Raw genomic sequence first — 19413 nt, forward strand, 5'->3', positions numbered from 1 at the left:
TCCAGTCCATCACTTGGATTACGTTGGGCGAAGCTCTCCGTTGGCACGTTGCCCAAGTCTTCACTTTATGGCCGATCGACGACAGCAGCAGACAACAGGACACAAACACACACACACACAACCAGTGCATGAACAGATGGGTGGATGGATGGATGGATGGATGGGTGGATGGATGGATGGATGCATGGATGGATGGATGGATGTTGGTGGCCACCATCGTCCGCGCCTCGTATGCCGCATCGTCAGAGCTTCCCGATACCCACCGGCTGAAAATTCTGTGGGAAGGACCAAGCATGTCTGCCGCCCACGAAGGCTATTTGTACGCCAGCCCACCTGCCTCTCACGTGACTCAACCACAGCCCTCCCGGTTGGCGGCACAGTTGTGCTGCCGATGCTTGAAACCGGGACGAGCGCGGGCAAGTCACGAGCCAATCACATGTCTCCCCTCTCGCTGTTCTCGCTGTTCTCGCCGAGATGCGACTTGGTTCAAGGCCAGATCGACCAGACCCCAGATCGACGCACCCATCGACCGCACCCATTGCCAGCAATGCTGATTCTGAATCCGTCGTGGGTCGGCCATCAAGAGGCGAGCGAGAGTGCCTATGACCGGAATCCGCTCCGGCGGCTGCCTATCTACTCGATCCACGCCCATCCTCGTTTGCCAAAGTTCGCCACAGGATCCCAGGGTATCCAAGCTCGATGCAGACCATGGCCCGCCCATATCTTGCACAAAACCGACGATCGGCAGAACGCAGCCCAAATGCACCGCCTTCTAACAACTGCTACGCTTGGCATGGCATCGGTCGCGCTGTCACCACGTCGGACATTGTCGGATCGTATGGATGGCGATGTCGGTGCAAACGGTCCATCCAGATGCCAAAGTCAAGATCTGGGATCTTGCTCCCGTCCTGGATGCCAACAACGAACGCAATCAGCGCGCCCGACTTCCACTGTCGACGCTCTGCTGCCACAGCGGTCAGTGGTCGCCGGCAACGCTCGGATTGTTTTGGATGCTGCACCATGCTCCACCATGCCGCACCATGCTGGATACCCTGCTATGCATACCCCAACGTGCATACTGACATGCATACCCTGACATGCGTACCCAGGCCCGGTAATGTGCGTTCGGTGGTCCAACAACGATGGAAAATATCTCGCCTCTGGCTCGGACGATAGAAGCATTGTCATTTGGGCCTACAGTGGGTACGACGCTGTCGGTGTGCTCGTTTCCAGGCAGCACCACGGGCCGACAGATCGGACTTCTTCGTTGTTGGTTGGTTGCTGACTGCTGGGTACTCATGTCAGCCAGTCGAGCCATGCTCCAGGAGCATTAACGTCGAACCTCGGCGAAGCGGCGAGCTCAGAGATCTGGAAGCCATATCGTGTTCTTCGACAAGGCATATCCAGCGGTATGGATGCCGCTCTTTGATGCCTGTCGCCATCCACATCGATCTCTTCAATTAACCGTTGACAGCACCCCAGATGTCATCGATCTTGGCTGGTCGCCAGACAATCGATATCTTGCATCGTGTGGACTCGAGGGCGCTGTCCATATTTGGAGCACCGACACATTTGGTAACGCCAGTCGACACATCAGCTTCATGCATTCCGACAAGATTCGCCCGGACGACCTGGACTCTGGCATGTCGCTCACGCTGTCTCTGTTTGTCATGCCGGAAACAGGCTACCTCAAGAGAGTTGAAGCCCACAACGGTTTTGTGAAGGGGCTAACTTGGGACCCTGTTGGCAACTATCTGGCCACCCAGGTTCGTGCTTGGTCATGCCATTTTCACCAAGCCACAAGGACCTCGTTTCTGATGTGGAGGGGGGGGCGAGTGACGATTTATGACCGAAGGTGCAGTGGGTCTGGTTTCGCTGGAACCTCTGGGCTGCTCAGGTCAGAAATGGTACTTGGTGGATTTGCACCGATGGGTCATAGAGTTGGGGTTTGGCCCACCGGCCACATTGCCGTCGGCGCAACAAACCTTTGATATCGATGGGCTTTTAGTGACCCGCATTCCATCCGAGGCACGTCGATTAGCATCTTAATCGGTCACTTCGCCTCACTAGTCCGACGACAAAACCCTCAAGATATGGAAAACCTCGGATTGGACTTTGGAAAAGGAGATATCCGAGCCTTATCGGCAGGCTGCAGCAAATACATTTTACCGGCGTCTCAGGTGAGTGGCACCGCCCAACGGCTTTGAGTCTGGAAAGTGCGCCGATATCACACACAGCCAGTTCGAGCCCTGTCGCGCCGTTTGGGAAGGGCGGATTCCATGCTACTAGACCGTAAGCGCTTGTGGCATACTCGTACCCCTGCAAGCATCATGGACGCTGACAGCATATCTGCCTATCTCCTATCCATGCACAGCTGGTCCCCAGACGGTGCTTTCATCATCACCGCCGGCGGGGAGAGCGGAGGCGTTCCGGTTGCCCCAGTCATTCTGCGGGAAGATTGGAGGAACTCGGACATCAAACTGATCGGTCATGGTGCCCCTATCGAAGTTGCAGTGAGTTGCTCCACCGGTTTACACCATCTCGCGTTGGGCTTGCTCCTGCCCGAGGGTTGTACCGAACTCGCTTATGCCCGCTTGTTGCCCCTGTTTGCTCACTGCTTGGTCCATATGACGGCATGGTTCATCACAGGCATTCAATCCCTTGGTCTTTGAGTCCGTCGCCGAGTCCAGCAACCAAGGGGATAAACCCGAGCAAAAGTTCCCGTGCATTTGCGCCCTTGGCAGCCAAGACAGCGGCATCTCAATCTGGTGGTCCCTGCACGGCAGCGCCATCTCTGTCTTTCAAAATGTGTTCCAGCACAGCGTTATAGACCTCACTTGGTAGGCGACATTGCACCCGCATCTTTTCTTGAGACCGCATACTGTCATACGACACTGAGAGCACCAACAATATGTCCCTCGACAGGAGCTACGATGGATACACGCTGCTCGCATCGTCCTACGATGGGACCGTTGCCGCTCTGACCTTTTCCAAAGAGGAGCTGGGCCGATCGCTCTCGGTCGAGGAGAAGGTAAACAACAGCTGCATACCGACCGAGTTCGCCGACTGAGTCCGCCCGGTGCGGTGGCGGGAGCTGACATGGAATTCGTTTTACCTAGTCCGAGTTGCTCTCCAAGTATGGGTTTGGTCAAAGAAGCGGCGTTATTGTCGAGTCTGAGATGCAACTGGAGAGAGAGGAGGCAGCCTCCTCCCTTTCACGACCCGTTTCAGACACTGTGCCAGAACAAGTCATCCCTGCTCTGGCGATAGCACCTCAAGTGCCTGTCGGACAGCAAAATGCGAGGGTTGTCGAAGCGCCCACTCCGATTTCAGGAGCCGACACAACCAGCATTTCAACCATACTCTCTCAACAAACGGTCACCACAGTTCGTGGGAAGCGTCGCATCACGCCGGTATCTCTCTCGAGGTAGACTATCCACTCTATGAATATAGGGGGTACTTACAGGCATCGTCGATACGCTTATTAACACGATCGCCACAACTTCTCTGTCCAGTCACGCTCCAATCAGCACCGAGGTTTGCACGTTGCTCGCTATGTACATGTGTCTGTGCCTTTGTTCTATCCTTGGTGACTGTCCAACTGAGCGACAGAAAAGGGACTAAAGGCTCAGGGCTTGCTAACCCTGGCACGGATGATTCATATGCAAGTAGCACAATCAAGAGCCTATGATCAGAGCTTTAACGCGATCGGCCTAATTTGCTCAGATTTCGAACGCTGGAACACCTGCTGTAGCAAAGCGCCGGTCGGCTGAGGACGGTGGAGGCGAAAAGCGAGTCGCTCTCGGCGGCGAGGTACGAACACAAGGCTGTGCAATATGTGATCGTCCGCGCTGTGCCTTTCGAGGTGGACCAAAGGATATGCTTTCTGTCAACGCTCATGCGAAAATTGGCTCCAGGAACCGAGCCTCCGATGCACATATATCCTACCAACCATCTCTGTCCGTGAGCCACCAGCAATCTTGGCGGTCCCTGCTCCCCGAGAGCGATTGAAGGTTCTCGTCGACATTAGCAAGCCTTCACAGACTTTGCCGGATCGGATCACGGTTCAGTGCAAGAATGACGTTTCTGGAGGTATGTCTGACTGATCCTTGCACAAAAGGGGCCAAGACCCTTGGCACCCGATCGGTTTCTCACGATGTGGAATCACAGCCTCTCTCTCGGTGGGCAAGAATGACACGGTCTTATGGAACGATCATGTACCCGCAAGCGTCCTGCATATCGTCGGCAGCTATTGTCATATAGCAGCGGGCTGCAGCGACGGCAGCGTCGTTTGTTATTCGCTCTCCGGACGAAGGTAAGATTGCTGGGCCTAATTTGGATTGATGTCAAGGATTCCCGGCGATGGGTGCTTTCCTGTGAAAATGCCTTTCATGGCTTGATGCCCAACAACTGTATCTCCGTTTTTTTCTGGTAGACTTTTGCCGCGACTCATGCTCGGCTCGCCTTCCGTATTTATGAGTGCCAGCGGACCGTATCTGATGGTGCTGACAGCGGAAGGACATGTCAGTGTGTGGTAAGTCGGCCCGCGGATCCACGCTGTGGCAGTCAGAGATCGAGAGGAGCCCTTGCGCGACCTCGGTAGGATGTGCGGCATTTATTCATTGAAGAACTGTATGACTATCCGGCCCAAGGAATCTCTCGACTCTGGACTGCGTGGTGTCCAAAGAGTCCATGATTCACTTGATATCCAGCCGAGGCAGCGAAGTCGCGAGGGTATCTGGCGGCTCGACCAGCGACATATCGCGTGTTGCCGTCATGAACAACGGAAACCCCAAAATCGTGCTCTCGAACGGGCTGCAGTATGTGTTTTGTTCAAGGATGCGAGTGTGGATGCATGTTCGTCTTCCAAAGGAAGGGCACGAATCAGCTAGCCGCAAGAAGCTGTCAGAAATCGAGGTAAGGCAGCCCGCTTTGTTGTTCGAGAACCGGCATTGACAAGGGATTCAATGGCCACGAGCGCTCAGGTTTGATACGGCCCTTCACTAACGCCAATCGACCAAAGGAATACCTCTCGACGCTTGAGATGCTCGGGCGGGATCGCGATTACGATACCTGGATCAAGGCTTACGCCCATGCAATTGTGGATGAAAGCGTGGCGATCAAAGCTGCGGAACTGTGTCGCCGCCTGATTCATGAGTAAGCATTTTAACATGTCGGTGGAGGCTTGATTGGAGCCGAGATTGGAGTAGCGGGTGCGCTTACCAAATATGGGTTTTGTCCCTCAGAACACATTCACCCAGCCCTCATCCGCCAGGAGTCCAAACAGCCGGATATCACGGAGACCAGCGGGTATGTTGATGTGAATCACGGCAGCGCCGCTTTATCTGTCCTCATAGAGAATACAGAGCTGATTCGTGCACACTAATTGCAGGCCGAGGAGCGCAAGGCGCTGCTGCGAGAAGTCCTCCTGATCCTGGGTATGCTGCTTGAATCCTTGGATTGCTGAATGATTGGATCAATGGCTGTTGTTGCGCCAAGAATGGGCATGCGTGTTTACTGTTGGCCAGCATCCCACATGCCCATCGTTTGGGCCGGCTGATTACCAAGGAGATCTTGCACAAGTTTGACTGTGAGCTCATACATGCATTCGCCCAAGCTCTTCTCACTCATCCTCGATCCCATCACAGGCCAAAACCGCAAGTTCCAGCAAGTCCTGGACGAGTTTTCATCCCGCGTCTAGGATGATCCCTGGTCTCGAGCGGTCGGTGGCATGGTCCACTAAATGAGAACATGTTCGAGCCTGGGATCTGTTCCGTTGGTGCCAAGATACGGCGTCCGCAAAATGAAACGAGGCCCCTCCGCATGTGTCATTTATAAAAACCACCCATGCCGTGGAGGCAAGGCTGAGACACTCGCCAAACAACTCGTTCATCCTGGCCACGTTGATGTTGATAATCCACACCATGTATTGAACTGCCCGAGGACCGAATACACGCACTACAGTCAGCCCAGAAAGAAACGGGACAGTCACTTTCTGCTGATCCATAGGCTCAAGTGAGCAAGTCGTGTGACTGTCACCCATCCTGGCTGGCAATCTCTTTGTGTGGTGCATCCACTCGACCCTCTGGACAATTCCATGGTGTATCGATATCGAGATACTCGGCTTTCTCGAGTCGCTTGGCTTCCCGGCACTGTGAGCACATATGGAGATCGAGTTGCTTGAATCGCCGTCGTCGGGTCAGGCTGAAGTACAGCTGTTTGTCCAGCATGTCTCCATCGAACACATGGCGAATGTATAGCAGGAATTTCACGTGATGTTCATGTTGGCGGGCCGCTCGGCGCCCTCAAGCGGGAAGCAGAGCTTCCTTGGACGCCGAGACGCTTCGGCGGCATAGTGTATTCGCTTGTATTGGTGGATGCGTGCGGCAATCTCGCTCGTCCTCGGACCAGACTACCAAATTTGAAGCTATCGGAACTCTGCCCCCTACTCAATGACGCGCAATCCCCGCTTCGGATCGCATCCAGCCATCGTGCGGTCCGACCAAAAGTCCATCAAGCGAACGGGTATGTCGAGAGCCTTCTGAGTTCATGCCCTGCAGTTCCATTGGGGGTGGAAGGGGCACCAGAGCAAGTATTCTTTCGTCGCTATTATCTGCCGCGGTGTCGTTGGTTTCGTTGTGGCAGCGTTGGTATCGTTCCAACACCGTGTTGGTTGGGTGCCCATGCGATGCTTCTTGCCAGTGTAGGAACTGGGGAGGAGGAGGAGGAGGTACAGTGGCTGGATTTGCGTGCTGCTGATGCAGTGCGAGGCGTTTGGGTACCCTCGATTATTCCACAGCGTCCATATCGGAGCTCCCATGCGAGAGCCTGGGCGCTGTTCAGTTTGCAATTCGGCTCATTGGTCTAAAGGAAATCGCGCATAACAAGCTCGTTCAAGAAATGCAGCTCCGGGTGAGCGATCCATATGTTTTCCAGGCATCTGCAGCGTTGTTATTATTACTTGGCAACGCGCGACTGCAAAATGTCGCTGTGCCCATTCTGCCTTCATGAGCGCATTCGCATGACAGATAAATGCTTCACGCATTGCATATGCATGCAAATGCTACGCACCCGACAATCCACCAAACTTTTGGGCAACAAATCATTGCTCCCTCCTCGACGCTTCTATCGCGCTAACTATATCGGAACTTGAATCGGTTTACCACCGAGTAGGGCTACAGCAACGAGCTTATACTGGCGGTCCTGCAGCTCCTCATGATCCAGGGCTGTTTGATATGCAGCTATGACGCTTATCAAGGCGAATGGATGATGAAGCTTTCGGATCCTGTGCGCTTTCATCCGTATCGATCTCTCGAGGGTATCAAGATGGGGGCACGGCGGAGCCCGGATGCATCACGATCGGGGCAGATTTGAACACCGGCGAGCCTGTCATGGTGTCCCTTTCTCAGCAAAACGCAGGCGATCAATATACAATCTCTCAAGAGGAATGGGAAATCCAAATACCATGGCGGAGGTGTGACCAGCGAGCGGTGTCCATCAAGGAGGGTTCCATTGGGACGTACCATGTCCTGTCTTGGCGGATGCGCCACGCCGCGCCAAGGCCGCCTCCGTCCTTCAAATCCCCGAGCCGGCCCTGCCTCCCGCCTTCGTCCCCGCCTGCAGTATCCTCTGGACCCTGTCGGTACCCTGACATCGACTCTCCATCCGTCCGCGCCGGTCCTAAACGAACGCTAAATATCAACACCGGGTGTGTCTCGATCTCGCCATGATTAGACCCTTAGCGGAAGACAATGTCGGAGGATCCGACGACCTCCCTGCATACGACGATCGGTTCGCATATCCGGAAACCACTTTTCGGGTGGATTTGCAGGAAAGCTTGGCAAGCAGCTCCCTCACGACCGCTCCACCAACACCTAATACGCATCGGCGCACCGAAATGATGGCTGTGCCTCTCCAGGACAACCAGACTGTCCAGTATGGACAGGGCCAGCTCGTCGTGCCGCCAGTGATAACAACCGTCCCTGACCTTCTCACCGACGAGATGATCAAGTTTGTCCTGACCCGCAAGCTCCGCGATTCCTGGTGGGGCCTCACCGATACTTCAGCAGTTCAAAAGAGTGAAGTCTCTCGAGTACTGCCCTACTCGTGTCTCTACGTCGTTGTGGAATCGCTCGTGGAGGAGCGAAATCTCGAGGAGAAGGTTCAGCCCAACTCCAAGCGGCACACGGATTGGGATCCCCGCATCCGAGCCTCCAACAACGAGCGACCCCCTGGAATCATGACCCAGTCGCTTTGGAATGGGCGAGTCAATTTCAACGGCAGTGATTTTCAGCAGACCGAGGACACCAATGCCCTATGGGACAGCACTGGTCATGAGGCTGCGGCTGGATGGACCACAGGTGGGTCATTGTTCGTATCTTGACAGTCGGCTGCGGCGAGCCATAACGTATACGATAGGCACTGCTGTGTTGGGTGTATTTTGTGTTTGTCTTTTGTCTTTTTGTCGCTGGTGAATAACGGCAGCTCCCTACCGTATGTTCTTGCCTTTAAAGGGGAGCATCGCAAGGACATTCCCGAGACGTTGATTACGTCGATATGCGGCACCTGCGCAGGAGCTGGATCCAAGCCCTGCGCCGGCTGCCGCACCACCGGGCGGACCTCATGTTTGAGCTGCAAAGGAACTGGTGCCCAAACCGAATCCTCCAAAGACAGCACCAAAACAGAGCCATGCTCAAATTGCCGCGGAAGTGGTCGGGCACGGTGTCAGGAATGCGGAGGGATCGGACGAAAGGACTGTTCCACTTGCGACGGCCACGGCTCCGTTACCAGCCACCTGGTCATCAAATCCAGACGGGCCGTGGATTCGGCAAAAGGCATTGTGCTATTGAAGGAGACGGCACCCCCCGGCGGCAGCAACCATGTTTCGACACACGTATGCAGCGTGTCGATTCCAAAGTTTCCTCGTGCTTTGGTGGACGGCTACGAGAGCAAACGGATTCTCTTCCAAGATGCCGTATCCAATGGCTTTCGACTGCGACCCCCGCATCTGCTGTTTGCAGAGGCCGGAAGCGGCGTGCAGGCCGACCTGTCCGATCTGGCCGAGACGATCCGCCGTTGCATCAGCGAACATCGAGGCCGAGCCCGTGACGAGGATGGCCGATGGCCGAGCGAATCCGATGCCCGTCTCGTCAGCCAACGCATGTCGATCTTTGGGCTGGACGTCTACGAGGTCGTGTGCACGTCCCAGCGCGAAAGCCATATCGGATATATCTGCGGTCAGGGAAAGCTCGAGGCCTTTGAAGGTCACATCGAACTACCGGGTCAGGCGATGGCCGTGGTCCGTGGCATCGCCGGCGCCGTTGGGAGCGGCATCTGGAGTCTCGGAGGCGCGGTATCATCGCTCTTTGGTGCAGGTCGACAGCCGTCGCAAAGCGACTCTTCCTCCAGCTGGAGCGAAGTCAGCGCGACGTCGGCAGAGGAAAAGGGCCAAGGGCCGCCTGGGTGGGACGATCTTAAGCGCCTTCCCTCGTAGCGGAGGCGGTCAAAACATCACCATCACCATCGCCGTCGCTGTCGTTGTCGTTGTCGCTGCTGTTGTGGGTGGTTTGAAAGTCTGGGCGATTGTTTTGTTGTTGGTCATGAATGCACATCACTCGAGAGAATGTCTACCGTTGCGGCTCGGGAACCATGATCGAGATATCCACACGGGCAGGGGCACTGCATATTCTTGAGCCCACCATGCATGCCATTGCGGGGCACCACGATGCATCCATCCCCGGTCGCTCTGCATGTCTGGTCGGTGCATTGTTTGCCCAGCACCAGCAGGCCGCCAAGCCCTCTGGCCGTCCTTGTCGCCCTGTTGGCGCGCACCGTCACACGCCCGTCGCACCGCCCTGTCCTTTTTTTTCGTCCGTTTTTTTTTTTTTCTTGGTTTGTCAGCCCAAGGGCGTGGTTTATAGCCCCGGCTTCGCCGCCAATCCCACCTCTCCCTCCCTCCCGCCGCCATCTGGTCTGCCTTCCGGCTGTTGCGATTGCCTCCTTGGGACTCTGCATCCTCGCTGTGGATTTGGTCGCTCCCTCTCCTCCAGATTTTCCTGCCCATCCCCAGTCGATTGATTGCCCAAGCCGAAAGAATGCCTCCTAAGGAAAAGAAGTCTGCCAAGTCTGCCAAGGCTGCAAAGAGCTCAAAGAACTCGTCAGTCGACAGTCTGGCCGCCGGCGTTGGCAAGGTCAAGATCGAGAACAACCGATCCTGCTCCGGTGTCCTGACCAGTCAGAAGGACAGCAGAGGTACGTATCTTCCGTTGGCTTCGTGCTCGCTTGCTCGCTTGCTCGCCCGGCGTGCGCCCCCAGAACGACCGCCGGTTTAGCTGCTGTCTTTTCGCTGGCATGGCTCTCCGTTCGCTGGCGATGCGCTTGTTGGCCCTCCGCTCGTCCGATCGCCCACGCTGCTGCATTTGATGTCGCCTCAAGTGGCCACTCCCTGCATATCCATAGTCTCTTTGGAGTGACTTTCTGCTCATGAATCTTACCCGTCGTCTTTTCGCAGATATCAAGATCGAGCAGTTCTCTCTGACGTATTTCTCCCAGGTTCTCATCCAGGAGACCACCCTTGAGCTCAATTTTGGCCGTCGGTATGGTCTCATTGGCCCCAACGGGTCGGGCAAGTCAACCTTCCTCGAGGCTCTGTACGCTCGCGAGGTGCCCATTCCGGACCATATCGATATCTTCCTGCTCAACTCTGAGTATCCCCCCACGGAGATGACCGCCCTGAATGCCGTCATCGACGATGCCAACAAGGAGCTCGCGGTAAGCTGTGCGTCCGTGCCTGCAGGTGGCATAGTCAGAAATTCGCTGTAGGGGCTGTGTCGACACAGGCTGCAGCCCGACAGTCAACCCAGGGTCGCCTGTATATCGTCTTTATCCTTGCTGAGGGTCGATTCCGGTGGCATGTCTTTTTGGTAGCCCCTTCTGTCGACACATTCTAATCGCTCTCTTATCCTCTGCGCTCCCCTGCCACTCGTTTCAACAACAGCGTCTCGAGAAGCTGATGGAGACCATCCTCGAGGAGGATCCCGAATCTCCCTTGCTCGATGACATTTACGAGCGCATTGACGGCCTTGATGCCTCAACCTTTGAAAGCCGTGCTGCTTCCATTCTCTACGGTCTCGGCTTCACTAAGGAGAAGATGGACTTTAAAACCAAGGATCTGTCTGGCGGCTGGAGAATGCGTGTTGCTTTGGCTCGCGCTCTCTTCGTCAAGCCCACGCTTCTTCTCCTCGATCAGCCCACCAACCATCTGTACGTATGATGGGTGCCGCCGAGCTTGCTCAAGTGTAGAGCCCTACACAAGTCTCGACTGCCAGCCCGAGACTCAGACGCTGCAGCGTGCACAGCCAATGCCTGATCGATATTGGTCCGATTGAAAAGCCAGCTGAGCTGCGCGGAGTGCTAACGTTACTGTTTTTGCCCCACTGGTCTGTTGCACAGTGACCTGGGAGCATGCGTGTGGCTCGAGGAGTATCTGAAGACATACAACCGCATTCTTCTCATCATCTCGCACTCGACTGACTTTTTGAATGAGGTAGCCACCTTACAACGAGCGCTGCCGCTTGGGTCTGCCTGCTCTGACTGCTTCGGATTTGGAGCTCCAGCTGTGCTCGCAGCAGTGGTATTCATGTCGCGTTCGGTGCCCGTCATTTGCTGACCAGGTTTTCACACCCCATCCACACACAGGTCTGCACCAACATTATCGAGCTCAACCCCAAGCGGCAGTTTGATCATTACAGTGGCAACTTTGACATTTACGTCAAGACCAAGTATGAGCTCGAGGTCAACCAGATGAAGGCCTATGAGAAGCAACAGGATGAAATCGCCCACATCAAAAAGTTCATTGCCTCCTGCGGTACCTACGCCAACCTGGTTCGCCAAGCCAAGTCGCGTCAAAAGATTCTGGACAAAATGGAGGCCGATGGCCTCGTCGAGAAGGTCCAAAAGAACCGCGAGTTCCGATTCCAGTTTGACTGCTCCGGCAAGCTCCCTCCTCCGGTCCTGTCCTTTGACGATATGAGCTTTGCCTACGACGGCAACCTGAAGAAGAATGCCATCTACAAGAACCTGGAGTTTGGCGTCGACACCGACTCGCGCATTGCTCTCGTTGGCCCCAACGGTGCCGGCAAATCCACCCTGCTGAAGCTCATGGCCGGTGAGCTCTCTCCCACCACGGGCAGCGTCAACCGCCATACCTCGCTCAAACTCGGCCGGTACAACCAGCATTCGGCTGAGCAACTGGATGGGTCCCTCTCGGCGGTGGACTATCTGCGAGCCAAGTTCCCCGACCTCCCGCAGGATATTCAGTACTGGCGACAAAAGATTGGCCAGTACGGTCTGACTGGCAACAACCAGCTCTGTCCCATCGACCAGCTGTCCGACGGCCAAAAGTCGCGCATTGTCTTCTGTGAGCTCTCGATCAACGCCCCCAACATTATCCTCTTTGATGAGCCCACCAACGCCCTCGACATCGAAACCATCGACTCGCTCGCTGAGGCCATCAATGAGTTTGAGGGTGGCGTCGTTCTGGTCTCGCACGACTTCCGTCTCATCTCACAAGTTGCTGAGCAGATCTGGGTGTGCGAGAACCAAAACGCGCATCTGTGGGAAGGCACAATTGCCGAGTACAAGGCCCACCTGCGCAAGTCCGTCTGTGCCGACATGAAGATCTAAATGCCATCCCGATGCCCGACGCATGGCAAGCTCCCGATTCCCGCTCGTCTCGCGGCATCGGTCGCTCTGTCCAGCTTTTGTAGAGGCGTGGAGCTTGCTAGCATCCGCTCACCCCCCCCCGTTTTCGAGGCCTGTGCGTTTTTGGCTCGTACCTGACTCAATTGCCTCGGCTTCTTCCATCCCCCCCCCTTGACGCCTGATCAGATTGCGCCGTTGCACAGCGGCCTTCCTTTGAATTGTAGCCTCCCCCGCCATTCTATTTTGGAGACCCTCGCTGTCTCCCATGTTTCATCATCAGTATCCGAATACAGCGTACCCATTTCGAAACGGAACATCCTGGTTTGAGTCGGGGCTGTTGTTGATTTCCGGACCCGAATGCACACTCATCCAACGATGCTATGACCAACCAAGGAGGCTCGGGGCTGAGTGCAGTCGATCGCCGCCACAGGAGATCGGCCGAGTGTGTTCAAAACGATGCCCCCAAAACGATGCCCCCAAAACGGTGCTCCCAAAACTCATGAAAGTAAAGCGGCTGCCAACCAAGATTGGGAACAATCGTGCTGCCAGCCACTGATGACTGCAGATCGCTGTCCCGTTTCATTCACAACAAGCTGCATGATCACTGGCGATTCGTTGGCAATAGGGCCATTGTGGGAACATGCATGTCGCACCTTTCCTTCGACCGAGCAAAATGCATCACCCTCGAGCGATCAGCATATGGATTGGGCAGCCACCGAAGAGAGCCGATGGGTCTGTCCTCGACTGCCTTTGATCCGCCCAATCTAGCTGCGATCGAGCTCCACGCCAAAGGAGAGGGCAATTTTGGCTGCAAACGCCCGCCGGTCCTTATCGTCAAGGGTCTCGCTATGATCTACAGAGGGCAGCGCGATAAGCAGTTGTGTGTGGGAGGGACCATTCCTGGTGCTTTGTCGGGCTGCCCACAACGGAGCGTCCAATACTTGCCACGAAAGTTCCGGAGTGTCTGCAGGGTTCTCTCGAACGAGTCATCGTTGTCGGCCCCTCCAAACAAAAGTTCGTGGACCTTGCTTATATCCTCGTCGGTCGGCATCTCTAAAGACCAACCGATACATTTGTCTCAGCATACTCAGGAGACAATGTGCTACTGGCTGTCGAGTCGTTCAATGGCTCCACCTCGTTCACGAGGCAGAGGACGCCTTCCGGCATTCATCGGGCCAAGCTCAGATGCACATCTACCTTCCAGTCCATCGAAAACTGCCCAAGCAGAGATAGCAAGAGCGGCCGTGAGGATCACTTGCTATGGGGACATCACCCTCGCCAACACAGCGCCGATTCAAGCACGATGGAGGACATGGCGCCCTTGATCGCTTTCCATGTCCTCCGTGGTTTGGGACACTTGTAATATGGCCTTGACATAGCGAGATAAGCCGAATAAACTCACCCTCATGATTGGGCTGCACAAATGGGCCAAAATCGTCATTTCCCAGCTCCGTTGGGTCGATGGGCACCGCTGAAGCGGGACGGTTGGCTGGCCTGGTGCCCTTGGGGCGGTGTCCATCCCACAGATTTGACTCGAGTGCCTCGACGATCCGATCGAGTCCGACTTTTTCGACATAACCTGAGAGCGAGCAAGCCGGAAGGGGGAGGTTGGGCGACCTGGGTGGTTGGTTGGGAGGGCCGAGGGGCGCAGATTCCATCGCCCATCCACCGTGCAAAGCAGACAGCGCTGCCGATGGCGATAGCACTTGGATACGAACAGTCAGCCTCCACGACGCCGTTGTAGCTCACCAAATTCATCCGGTTCTGCTGGGGAGAGATCCATGTCGATATATTCGAATCCATTGGCGATGCACCAGTCTTCAGTTTCGCTGCTGGGTGCATCCAGATCGCAAGTGCGCCGGCTACTGAAAGCCACACAGAGGGCAATGTTGGGCTCGTATTCGTGAACAAAATGTGCCCAGTTTTCGATGATCGAAAGGCCTAGCTCGGCCTTGAGAATTTGATAATTACCAGAGTGACAGTCGAGGATCCAAACGTTAGGCAAGAGGCGAGTCAGTCAGCAGGAGCGATGGGAGAGCGATGCAGGCGAGTGGGGGGGGATGCGAGAGAGATGCTGCATTCACGAGCCGCATATCCCAGCATCGCCGACAGAATAATCATCACCCAGGGACCGGGCTGCCGTCTGCCACTCCAATGCGTTCCCTTGGAGCAGGCAATTTACCTCGTCGGTTTTGTCAAAGACATAGATGATCGCATCGATTGCACTCCCGACAGCCTCACAAAACTGTTGGACCTCCTCCAACGTTTGTTTGCTGTCGATCTGATCGACCCAGATCTGGAGATCAGCAACGTAGTATTTCGTTTCGAGGCGCCAAGGAACGACCTTGGCGTGGTCGTCATGGATGACATCCCCCGCTGGTTGCTCGGGCGAGCTGCCATGGGCCAATAGATGCCGGAGTACGCTGGTGTGGCGACAGGCTTCTGTGCCAAGGAGTAGAATCTTGTTTTTCCTGATTGACGACTCCATTGGGGGGGGGATTGGCGGCACCAGGGAGTGGGAGTCCAGCCGCAAGAGATCAGATCAAGCCCAGGTTCCGTTTGGTCCTGGGCCGGCGCGCAGTTGCAACCCATTCAACTCTCGGGCAGCCCACTCTCAGAGGACTTCCCTGGGGCAGTCAAGTCCGGCAGTGCCTGGCTATTTTTTGATGATCCAGATGTGCTACAAGAACTCCTCTATATTTTTGATCATTCATCATGTCGCCGAATCCAAGACAGCAGTACTGAAATGGCCGGTCTCCCCACTTCACGCCGAATCATCGCTGTGGCGCGAAGGTTGTCGTCGCCCCCCCCCCGGGATGACTGTGTCGATTCCCCGGGATATCTTCATCGTGGAAGTTGATTAGTGGAGCTTGCCAATAGGCTTCCGGTACTCTCGTACCCAAGCCGCAAACGTAAGCACCATCCACACCCCGCTCAACATCACCAGAGCCCAATACTGCAAGAGATAGCCGGGCATCAGGAAGGGCTCAGGCTGGTCTGCAACTCCAAACCAGCGTTTGGGGTTGGTTAGATGCGACCGCAGGAAAGGTAGAGTCCTCCACAAATGAAGCGATACCCAGGCACGGAAAACGACAAAGCTTATGGCCCGCAAAAAGAGAAGCATCGAATAAACGGGGTCATGGTGGCTTCGCCAGCTGGTCCTGGGAATATGTGGATGGAGGGCAGGTCGGACGATCTTTTGGTAGAACCAGACACCGTTCTGGAACGGCGCCGTGAACTCGACAAGCATCAGATAGACCACGCCGATTGCACCAGTGCGGTAGAGCATCATCGCGACAGGTGTATATGTTGTCTGCGATTCGAGGGGCGAGACAGAGACGGTTGTCAGTTGAGAAGCAGCCGGTTGTGACAAGGTCGAGGCAGCCAGCTCTGCCAGGTTGGTTGGCAAGGCATTGGCTCTGCGTACTTTGGCGAGCTGCAAAGCCATGCATCCAGTATCCAGCTTCTTGGCGAGCCATCGCAGCAGAGCTTCAAAGGCCTACCATGGCATGATGGAGCCAGACTTCGGGACCCCATCCTCCTTGAAGGTACATGGTGCCCATATCGTAGACAGAGTATCCGGCCAGGTGTGGCAAGGCCCAATCGAGAAGCTTTGGGTAATGGTAGAGCTGGTCCTGCTGATGGAACTCCCTCTGGACAAAGATAACGTATGCCGCAAGCGTCCCTGTGATGACGGCGTGCAGTGTGGAGCAAAACCTAGGATTTGGGCACAAGACGCAGGCAGGCAACGAATGAGCTTGGTTTCTAACTAATCAATGTGGCACGAACGAATGAGCGTACAACGAAAATGTGTATCCTCCTCAATCGATGCCCCGTGAGCCAGAAGCAGCGCTGGACACATACTTTTCAGGGATCATGATGCGGTCCCGTCGGCAGAGCTCCTTGAGGACGCCGTGGGGGACAATCCAGGGCACCAGGGCCGAGATACAGTTGTGGACAGTCGTGTAAAAGAGGACCATAAGGGCCACTCGAATGGCAATCATGTCCGTCGGCGCACTCATTCTGTCCGGAGGGGTGTTGGTGCTCGTGCAGAGGCCAGGTTCGCAGGAAGGCCGAGTCCAGGCCGGCAGAACGAGCGGCCAACATTTTTTTCTGCCGCGGGTCACGGGATCCATCGCCATCCCACAACTACGCCATTGGCTGGCCAAGGAGCCGTGTCGGCCACAACTGGGCCAGAGAATCGGCAGTTCGAGACCGCGCCACGGAGAGCTCACCAGGGCGCTCGATTGGCCTTCGTTGATACGATTGGGATCGCCTCTGGCAGCCTGTTTATACTGCGATACAAGAACCAGGACTTGCGCATGACCAAAGCATTCACTCGATCTGCCCAACGTGTCCAAATGTGCTCGAGGGCGGGCCAAGACATGCCGGCTCAGCGCGGGCTGGCCATCGCAGATGCGGTCGCGAGAAACATACGCTCCGAATGCTATTGCGGCGCATGGTAGCGCGGGCATCACGCTAGCCACCTGCCTCCGCCTCTTCCCGCGCATTCTGAAGAGGTTCAAGCCGGCCATCCCAGCACCTCCCACCCTCGTCCGATTCGCGCATCATCTAAAGCGCCAGGAAAGTACTGGGCTTCAATCCACTGTAGTCCTGATCAACGATGCCTGTGATTTTAAAAGAGTTTGAGTGGACGCAAACATCAACACATATCTACATAGACGTTGAGGTCAAGGGTCTGGTCGCGAGCAAGACCGATGTATACTGTATGTAAACTTGCAGAGTGGATTCGAGCGAGCGAGCAAACGTTGCGGTTATTGATGGTTTCCGCCTCTGGCTGGGTAATCTGATGAGAATATTGTTTTGACGCGTCGGGTCGCATACCATTCAGGCAATTCTCTTTATCTTCGAGTCAATTTCGCTCCATATTTTTTCGAAATCGATTTATTCGACAGGATCATCCATGATGCGTCCACGGCGAGCCTGGGAAACGACTGTGTCAAACTGGTCCTCCAAAAGGTATCCCTTCACATTAATAAGTCCAAACGTCTCCTTGAGCGTTTCTGATGCCGAAACTAAGTCTTTTGTTCTTGGCAAGGCTGAGGAAAAATTGTGGACAACGTGCGCTTTTGTGTGCAAGTCAAGGGATGAGCTTCGGCAGCGCCGCGAGCAAGGCGAGAGAGAGCTTCGTTTGCACGGCGAGCACGTAAGTGGATTGAATCATGGCAAGGATCAAGCCTGAGGAAACCTTGGGGGACGATGCTGATTCCGATCCTCTTAATCTCAAGCATCGTGCCGAGCGCGCTCGCCAACAGAAAGAACGAGACCATTTTCTGGTCAAGAAACAAATTGAAGCTGAAAGAGAGGGGAGGGAGCAAATCCAGCGTCTCAAGGCAGAGGAGCGCGCATTGGCCCTGGTACGGCGATGAGTTTCCAGGCCCAGTCTGTGGTGAACCATCGATTGAATGGGGCGTGAATCCCACTGACACATCGTCGTTCCTGAATAATTGTCGTGCCGACTGCAAAGGCGTCTCTGTCAGATACTACCTTGCAGATCAAGCCGCAATTGCGAGCTGGAGATTACAGCGACGACGAAGAAGCTGGCGACTCTCTCGAGCCCGAACGAGATTCAAAAACTCTTCCTTCGGAAACATTACTTGATGAGGTTGATGAAAAAACGGATGGTGTAATCTTCAGAACACAGCGATATGACCCGTCAAATCCAGCAAACCCATGTAGCGGGGTTCAGCTCGGTGGCTATGCTGCTCCAGATACCATTATCAAGAGTAAAGCCATATTCGATAGCCAGGAGGATGTGGTAGAAGCACCAGACGCCGATTCAGATTCCGACTCAAACCTGGTTGACATGGATGTGATTCGGGCGCGTGTGCGACAGCAGCTTCGCAACCAGTATCCACAAGGTATGGTTATAGATTTGCGATTATTTTTGATTACTCCGCTTTAGAACTGGAGAAATGATATCTGGGAGAGCCGTCCGACGCCGGGGTAGGAAGGGTCGGCAAGTGAGGAATGAATCCGTCACGTTTGCCACGCGTGCGATGGCGAGGGGCGAAGGGCGAGAGGCGAGAGGCCAAGTCATTTACAGGATCCTTCGATGTTGCTCACGCTGCTACCATTGACACGATGCAGCACGATCAAGGCCACCCCCAAGAGGAGCCAATAGAGATATTGAGGTGGAATTCACGTCGAGAGGCTCCATCCCAACCAAAGTCGCGCGTGAAAGCGAGGACGGTGAGCTGCGGATGCGATACGCCTCGATAATCATGGATCTGTACACAATTCCAGGGCCCGAGCATTAGGCAGCACTATCGCTTGAGTAATCGGCTAATATCTTCATGATTCGGATGCCATAATGCCCAGCAAAATGGCTTGCTCGGATCAAAACATACCAGGAGCAGCTGAGAGTTGAATCTGGAGGAGCCGTCGCCACTGGAGCGATTGAAGACCAACGTATGTTTTGAGACTAGCAGCAGCAACAACTTGAGCAATGAAAGTTGCGCTTGATACGCTATGGGTCTAAATACGTGTTACATAATTATCAGCGAAATTCTTGAAAGAAAGAGCCGATACGTTCTTCCGGGCCCAAAACTTCGAGGCCGCCTTGAATGCATATACAAAGTCGATTGAGGCTCAGCCGAGAAATCCTGTGTAAGCCCAAAACCGAGCGGATTACACCCATCGATCAGATGGGAAGAGATGTCCAAGGGGTTGTTCCAGAAGGATTTACCA

The 19413-nt window shown here is 55.0% G+C and overlaps 6 protein-coding genes across 6 annotated transcripts; 4 read left to right on the forward strand and 2 right to left on the reverse strand.

The window, feature by feature from the left end:
- Window positions 1-501: 501 nt before the first annotated feature.
- On the forward strand, window positions 502-5999 carry BJ171DRAFT_517675 (WD40-repeat-containing domain protein). Its single transcript, XM_053112173.1, has 21 exons — window positions 502-686; window positions 874-975; window positions 1110-1203; window positions 1306-1409; window positions 1483-1575; window positions 1684-1766; window positions 2071-2180; window positions 2375-2513; window positions 2650-2840; window positions 2926-3031; window positions 3120-3427; window positions 3516-3537; window positions 3727-3813; window positions 3918-4092; window positions 4171-4315; window positions 4436-4534; window positions 4653-4917; window positions 5024-5157; window positions 5247-5310; window positions 5393-5438; window positions 5649-5999. Exons 1-21 carry the CDS (start codon window positions 548-550, stop codon window positions 5699-5701), a joined length of 2559 nt encoding a protein of 852 aa, XP_052963740.1. The 5' UTR covers window positions 502-547; the 3' UTR covers window positions 5702-5999.
- A 1622-nt stretch (window positions 6000-7621) lies between these two features.
- On the forward strand, window positions 7622-9745 carry BJ171DRAFT_202292 (uncharacterized protein). The gene is made up of 2 exons (XM_053106284.1): window positions 7622-8360; window positions 8514-9745. The coding sequence occupies exons 1-2, from the start codon at window positions 7727-7729 to the stop codon at window positions 9491-9493; spliced, it is 1614 nt and encodes a 537-aa protein (XP_052963741.1). The 5' UTR covers window positions 7622-7726; the 3' UTR covers window positions 9494-9745.
- Window positions 9746-9921: 176 nt separating this feature from the next.
- BJ171DRAFT_445331 (P-loop containing nucleoside triphosphate hydrolase protein) lies at window positions 9922-13018 on the forward strand. The gene is made up of 5 exons (XM_053108166.1): window positions 9922-10251; window positions 10511-10770; window positions 10997-11262; window positions 11452-11545; window positions 11698-13018. The coding sequence occupies exons 1-5, from the start codon at window positions 10095-10097 to the stop codon at window positions 12682-12684; spliced, it is 1764 nt and encodes a 587-aa protein (XP_052963742.1). The 5' UTR covers window positions 9922-10094; the 3' UTR covers window positions 12685-13018.
- Window positions 13019-15383, reverse strand: BJ171DRAFT_517680 (uncharacterized protein). Its single transcript, XM_053112174.1, has 7 exons — window positions 15212-15383; window positions 14885-15173; window positions 14452-14653; window positions 14105-14281; window positions 13900-13917; window positions 13651-13755; window positions 13019-13555 (listed from the first exon to the last, which is right to left on the reverse strand). The coding sequence occupies exons 1-7, from the start codon at window positions 15292-15294 to the stop codon at window positions 13467-13469; spliced, it is 963 nt and encodes a 320-aa protein (XP_052963743.1). The 5' UTR covers window positions 15295-15383; the 3' UTR covers window positions 13019-13466.
- Window positions 15384-16765, reverse strand: BJ171DRAFT_570322 (uncharacterized protein). The gene is made up of 3 exons (XM_053113628.1): window positions 16567-16765; window positions 16206-16419; window positions 15384-16015 (listed from the first exon to the last, which is right to left on the reverse strand). The coding sequence occupies exons 1-3, from the start codon at window positions 16722-16724 to the stop codon at window positions 15563-15565; spliced, it is 825 nt and encodes a 274-aa protein (XP_052963744.1). The 5' UTR covers window positions 16725-16765; the 3' UTR covers window positions 15384-15562.
- A 561-nt stretch (window positions 16766-17326) lies between these two features.
- On the forward strand, window positions 17327-19336 carry BJ171DRAFT_585048 (uncharacterized protein; the record flags this gene model as incomplete). The annotated part of the gene is made up of 7 exons (XM_053114342.1): window positions 17327-17429; window positions 17555-17682; window positions 17762-17869; window positions 17952-18080; window positions 18191-18584; window positions 19045-19134; window positions 19227-19336. 7 exons carry the CDS (start codon window positions 17327-17329, stop codon window positions 19334-19336), a joined length of 1062 nt encoding a protein of 353 aa, XP_052963745.1.
- Window positions 19337-19413: the final 77 nt, after the last annotated feature.

Source organism: Polychytrium aggregatum (assembly GCF_025602895.1).
Source record: "Polychytrium aggregatum strain JEL109 chromosome Unknown BJ171scaffold_38, whole genome shotgun sequence".
Classification (NCBI taxonomy): domain Eukaryota; kingdom Fungi; phylum Chytridiomycota; class Chytridiomycetes; order Polychytriales; genus Polychytrium; species Polychytrium aggregatum.

What these genes read in the sequence shown, in the direction of transcription:
- BJ171DRAFT_570322 (XM_053113628.1), bottom strand. Translation starts at nt 16,724, where the DNA reads ATGAGTGCGCCGACGGACATGATTGCCATTCGAGTGGCCCTTATGGTC. An exon ending in CGCATCATGATCCCTGAAAA is followed by an intron (nt 16,420 to 16,566) that starts GTATGTGTCCAG and finishes CCCAAATCCTAG; the next exon opens with GTTTTGCTCCACACTGCACG. An exon ending in TCTGGCTCCATCATGCCATG is followed by an intron (nt 16,016 to 16,205) that starts GTAGGCCTTTGA and finishes CTCGAATCGCAG; the next exon opens with ACAACATATACACCTGTCGC.
- BJ171DRAFT_517680 (XM_053112174.1), bottom strand. Translation starts at nt 15,294, where the DNA reads ATGGGTTGCAACTGCGCGCCGGCCCAGGACCAAACGGAACCTGGGCTT. An exon ending in TCTTTGACAAAACCGACGAG is followed by an intron (nt 14,654 to 14,884) that starts GTAAATTGCCTG and finishes CAAATTCTCAAG; the next exon opens with GCCGAGCTAGGCCTTTCGAT. An exon ending in AGCAGAACCGGATGAATTTG is followed by an intron (nt 14,282 to 14,451) that starts GTGAGCTACAAC and finishes GCTCGCTCTCAG; the next exon opens with GTTATGTCGAAAAAGTCGGA.
- BJ171DRAFT_202292 (XM_053106284.1), top strand. Translation starts at nt 7,727, where the DNA reads ATGATTAGACCCTTAGCGGAAGACAATGTCGGAGGATCCGACGACCTC. An exon ending in TGCGGCTGGATGGACCACAG is followed by an intron (nt 8,361 to 8,513) that starts GTGGGTCATTGT and finishes TTGCCTTTAAAG; the next exon opens with GGGAGCATCGCAAGGACATT.
- BJ171DRAFT_445331 (XM_053108166.1), top strand. Translation starts at nt 10,095, where the DNA reads ATGCCTCCTAAGGAAAAGAAGTCTGCCAAGTCTGCCAAGGCTGCAAAG. An exon ending in CAGTCAGAAGGACAGCAGAG is followed by an intron (nt 10,252 to 10,510) that starts GTACGTATCTTC and finishes GTCTTTTCGCAG; the next exon opens with ATATCAAGATCGAGCAGTTC. An exon ending in CGACTGACTTTTTGAATGAG is followed by an intron (nt 11,546 to 11,697) that starts GTAGCCACCTTA and finishes ATCCACACACAG; the next exon opens with GTCTGCACCAACATTATCGA.
- BJ171DRAFT_517675 (XM_053112173.1), top strand. Translation starts at nt 548, where the DNA reads ATGCTGATTCTGAATCCGTCGTGGGTCGGCCATCAAGAGGCGAGCGAG. An exon ending in ACGCCGGTATCTCTCTCGAG is followed by an intron (nt 3,428 to 3,515) that starts GTAGACTATCCA and finishes TTCTCTGTCCAG; the next exon opens with TCACGCTCCAATCAGCACCG. An exon ending in CAAGAATGACGTTTCTGGAG is followed by an intron (nt 4,093 to 4,170) that starts GTATGTCTGACT and finishes GTGGAATCACAG; the next exon opens with CCTCTCTCTCGGTGGGCAAG.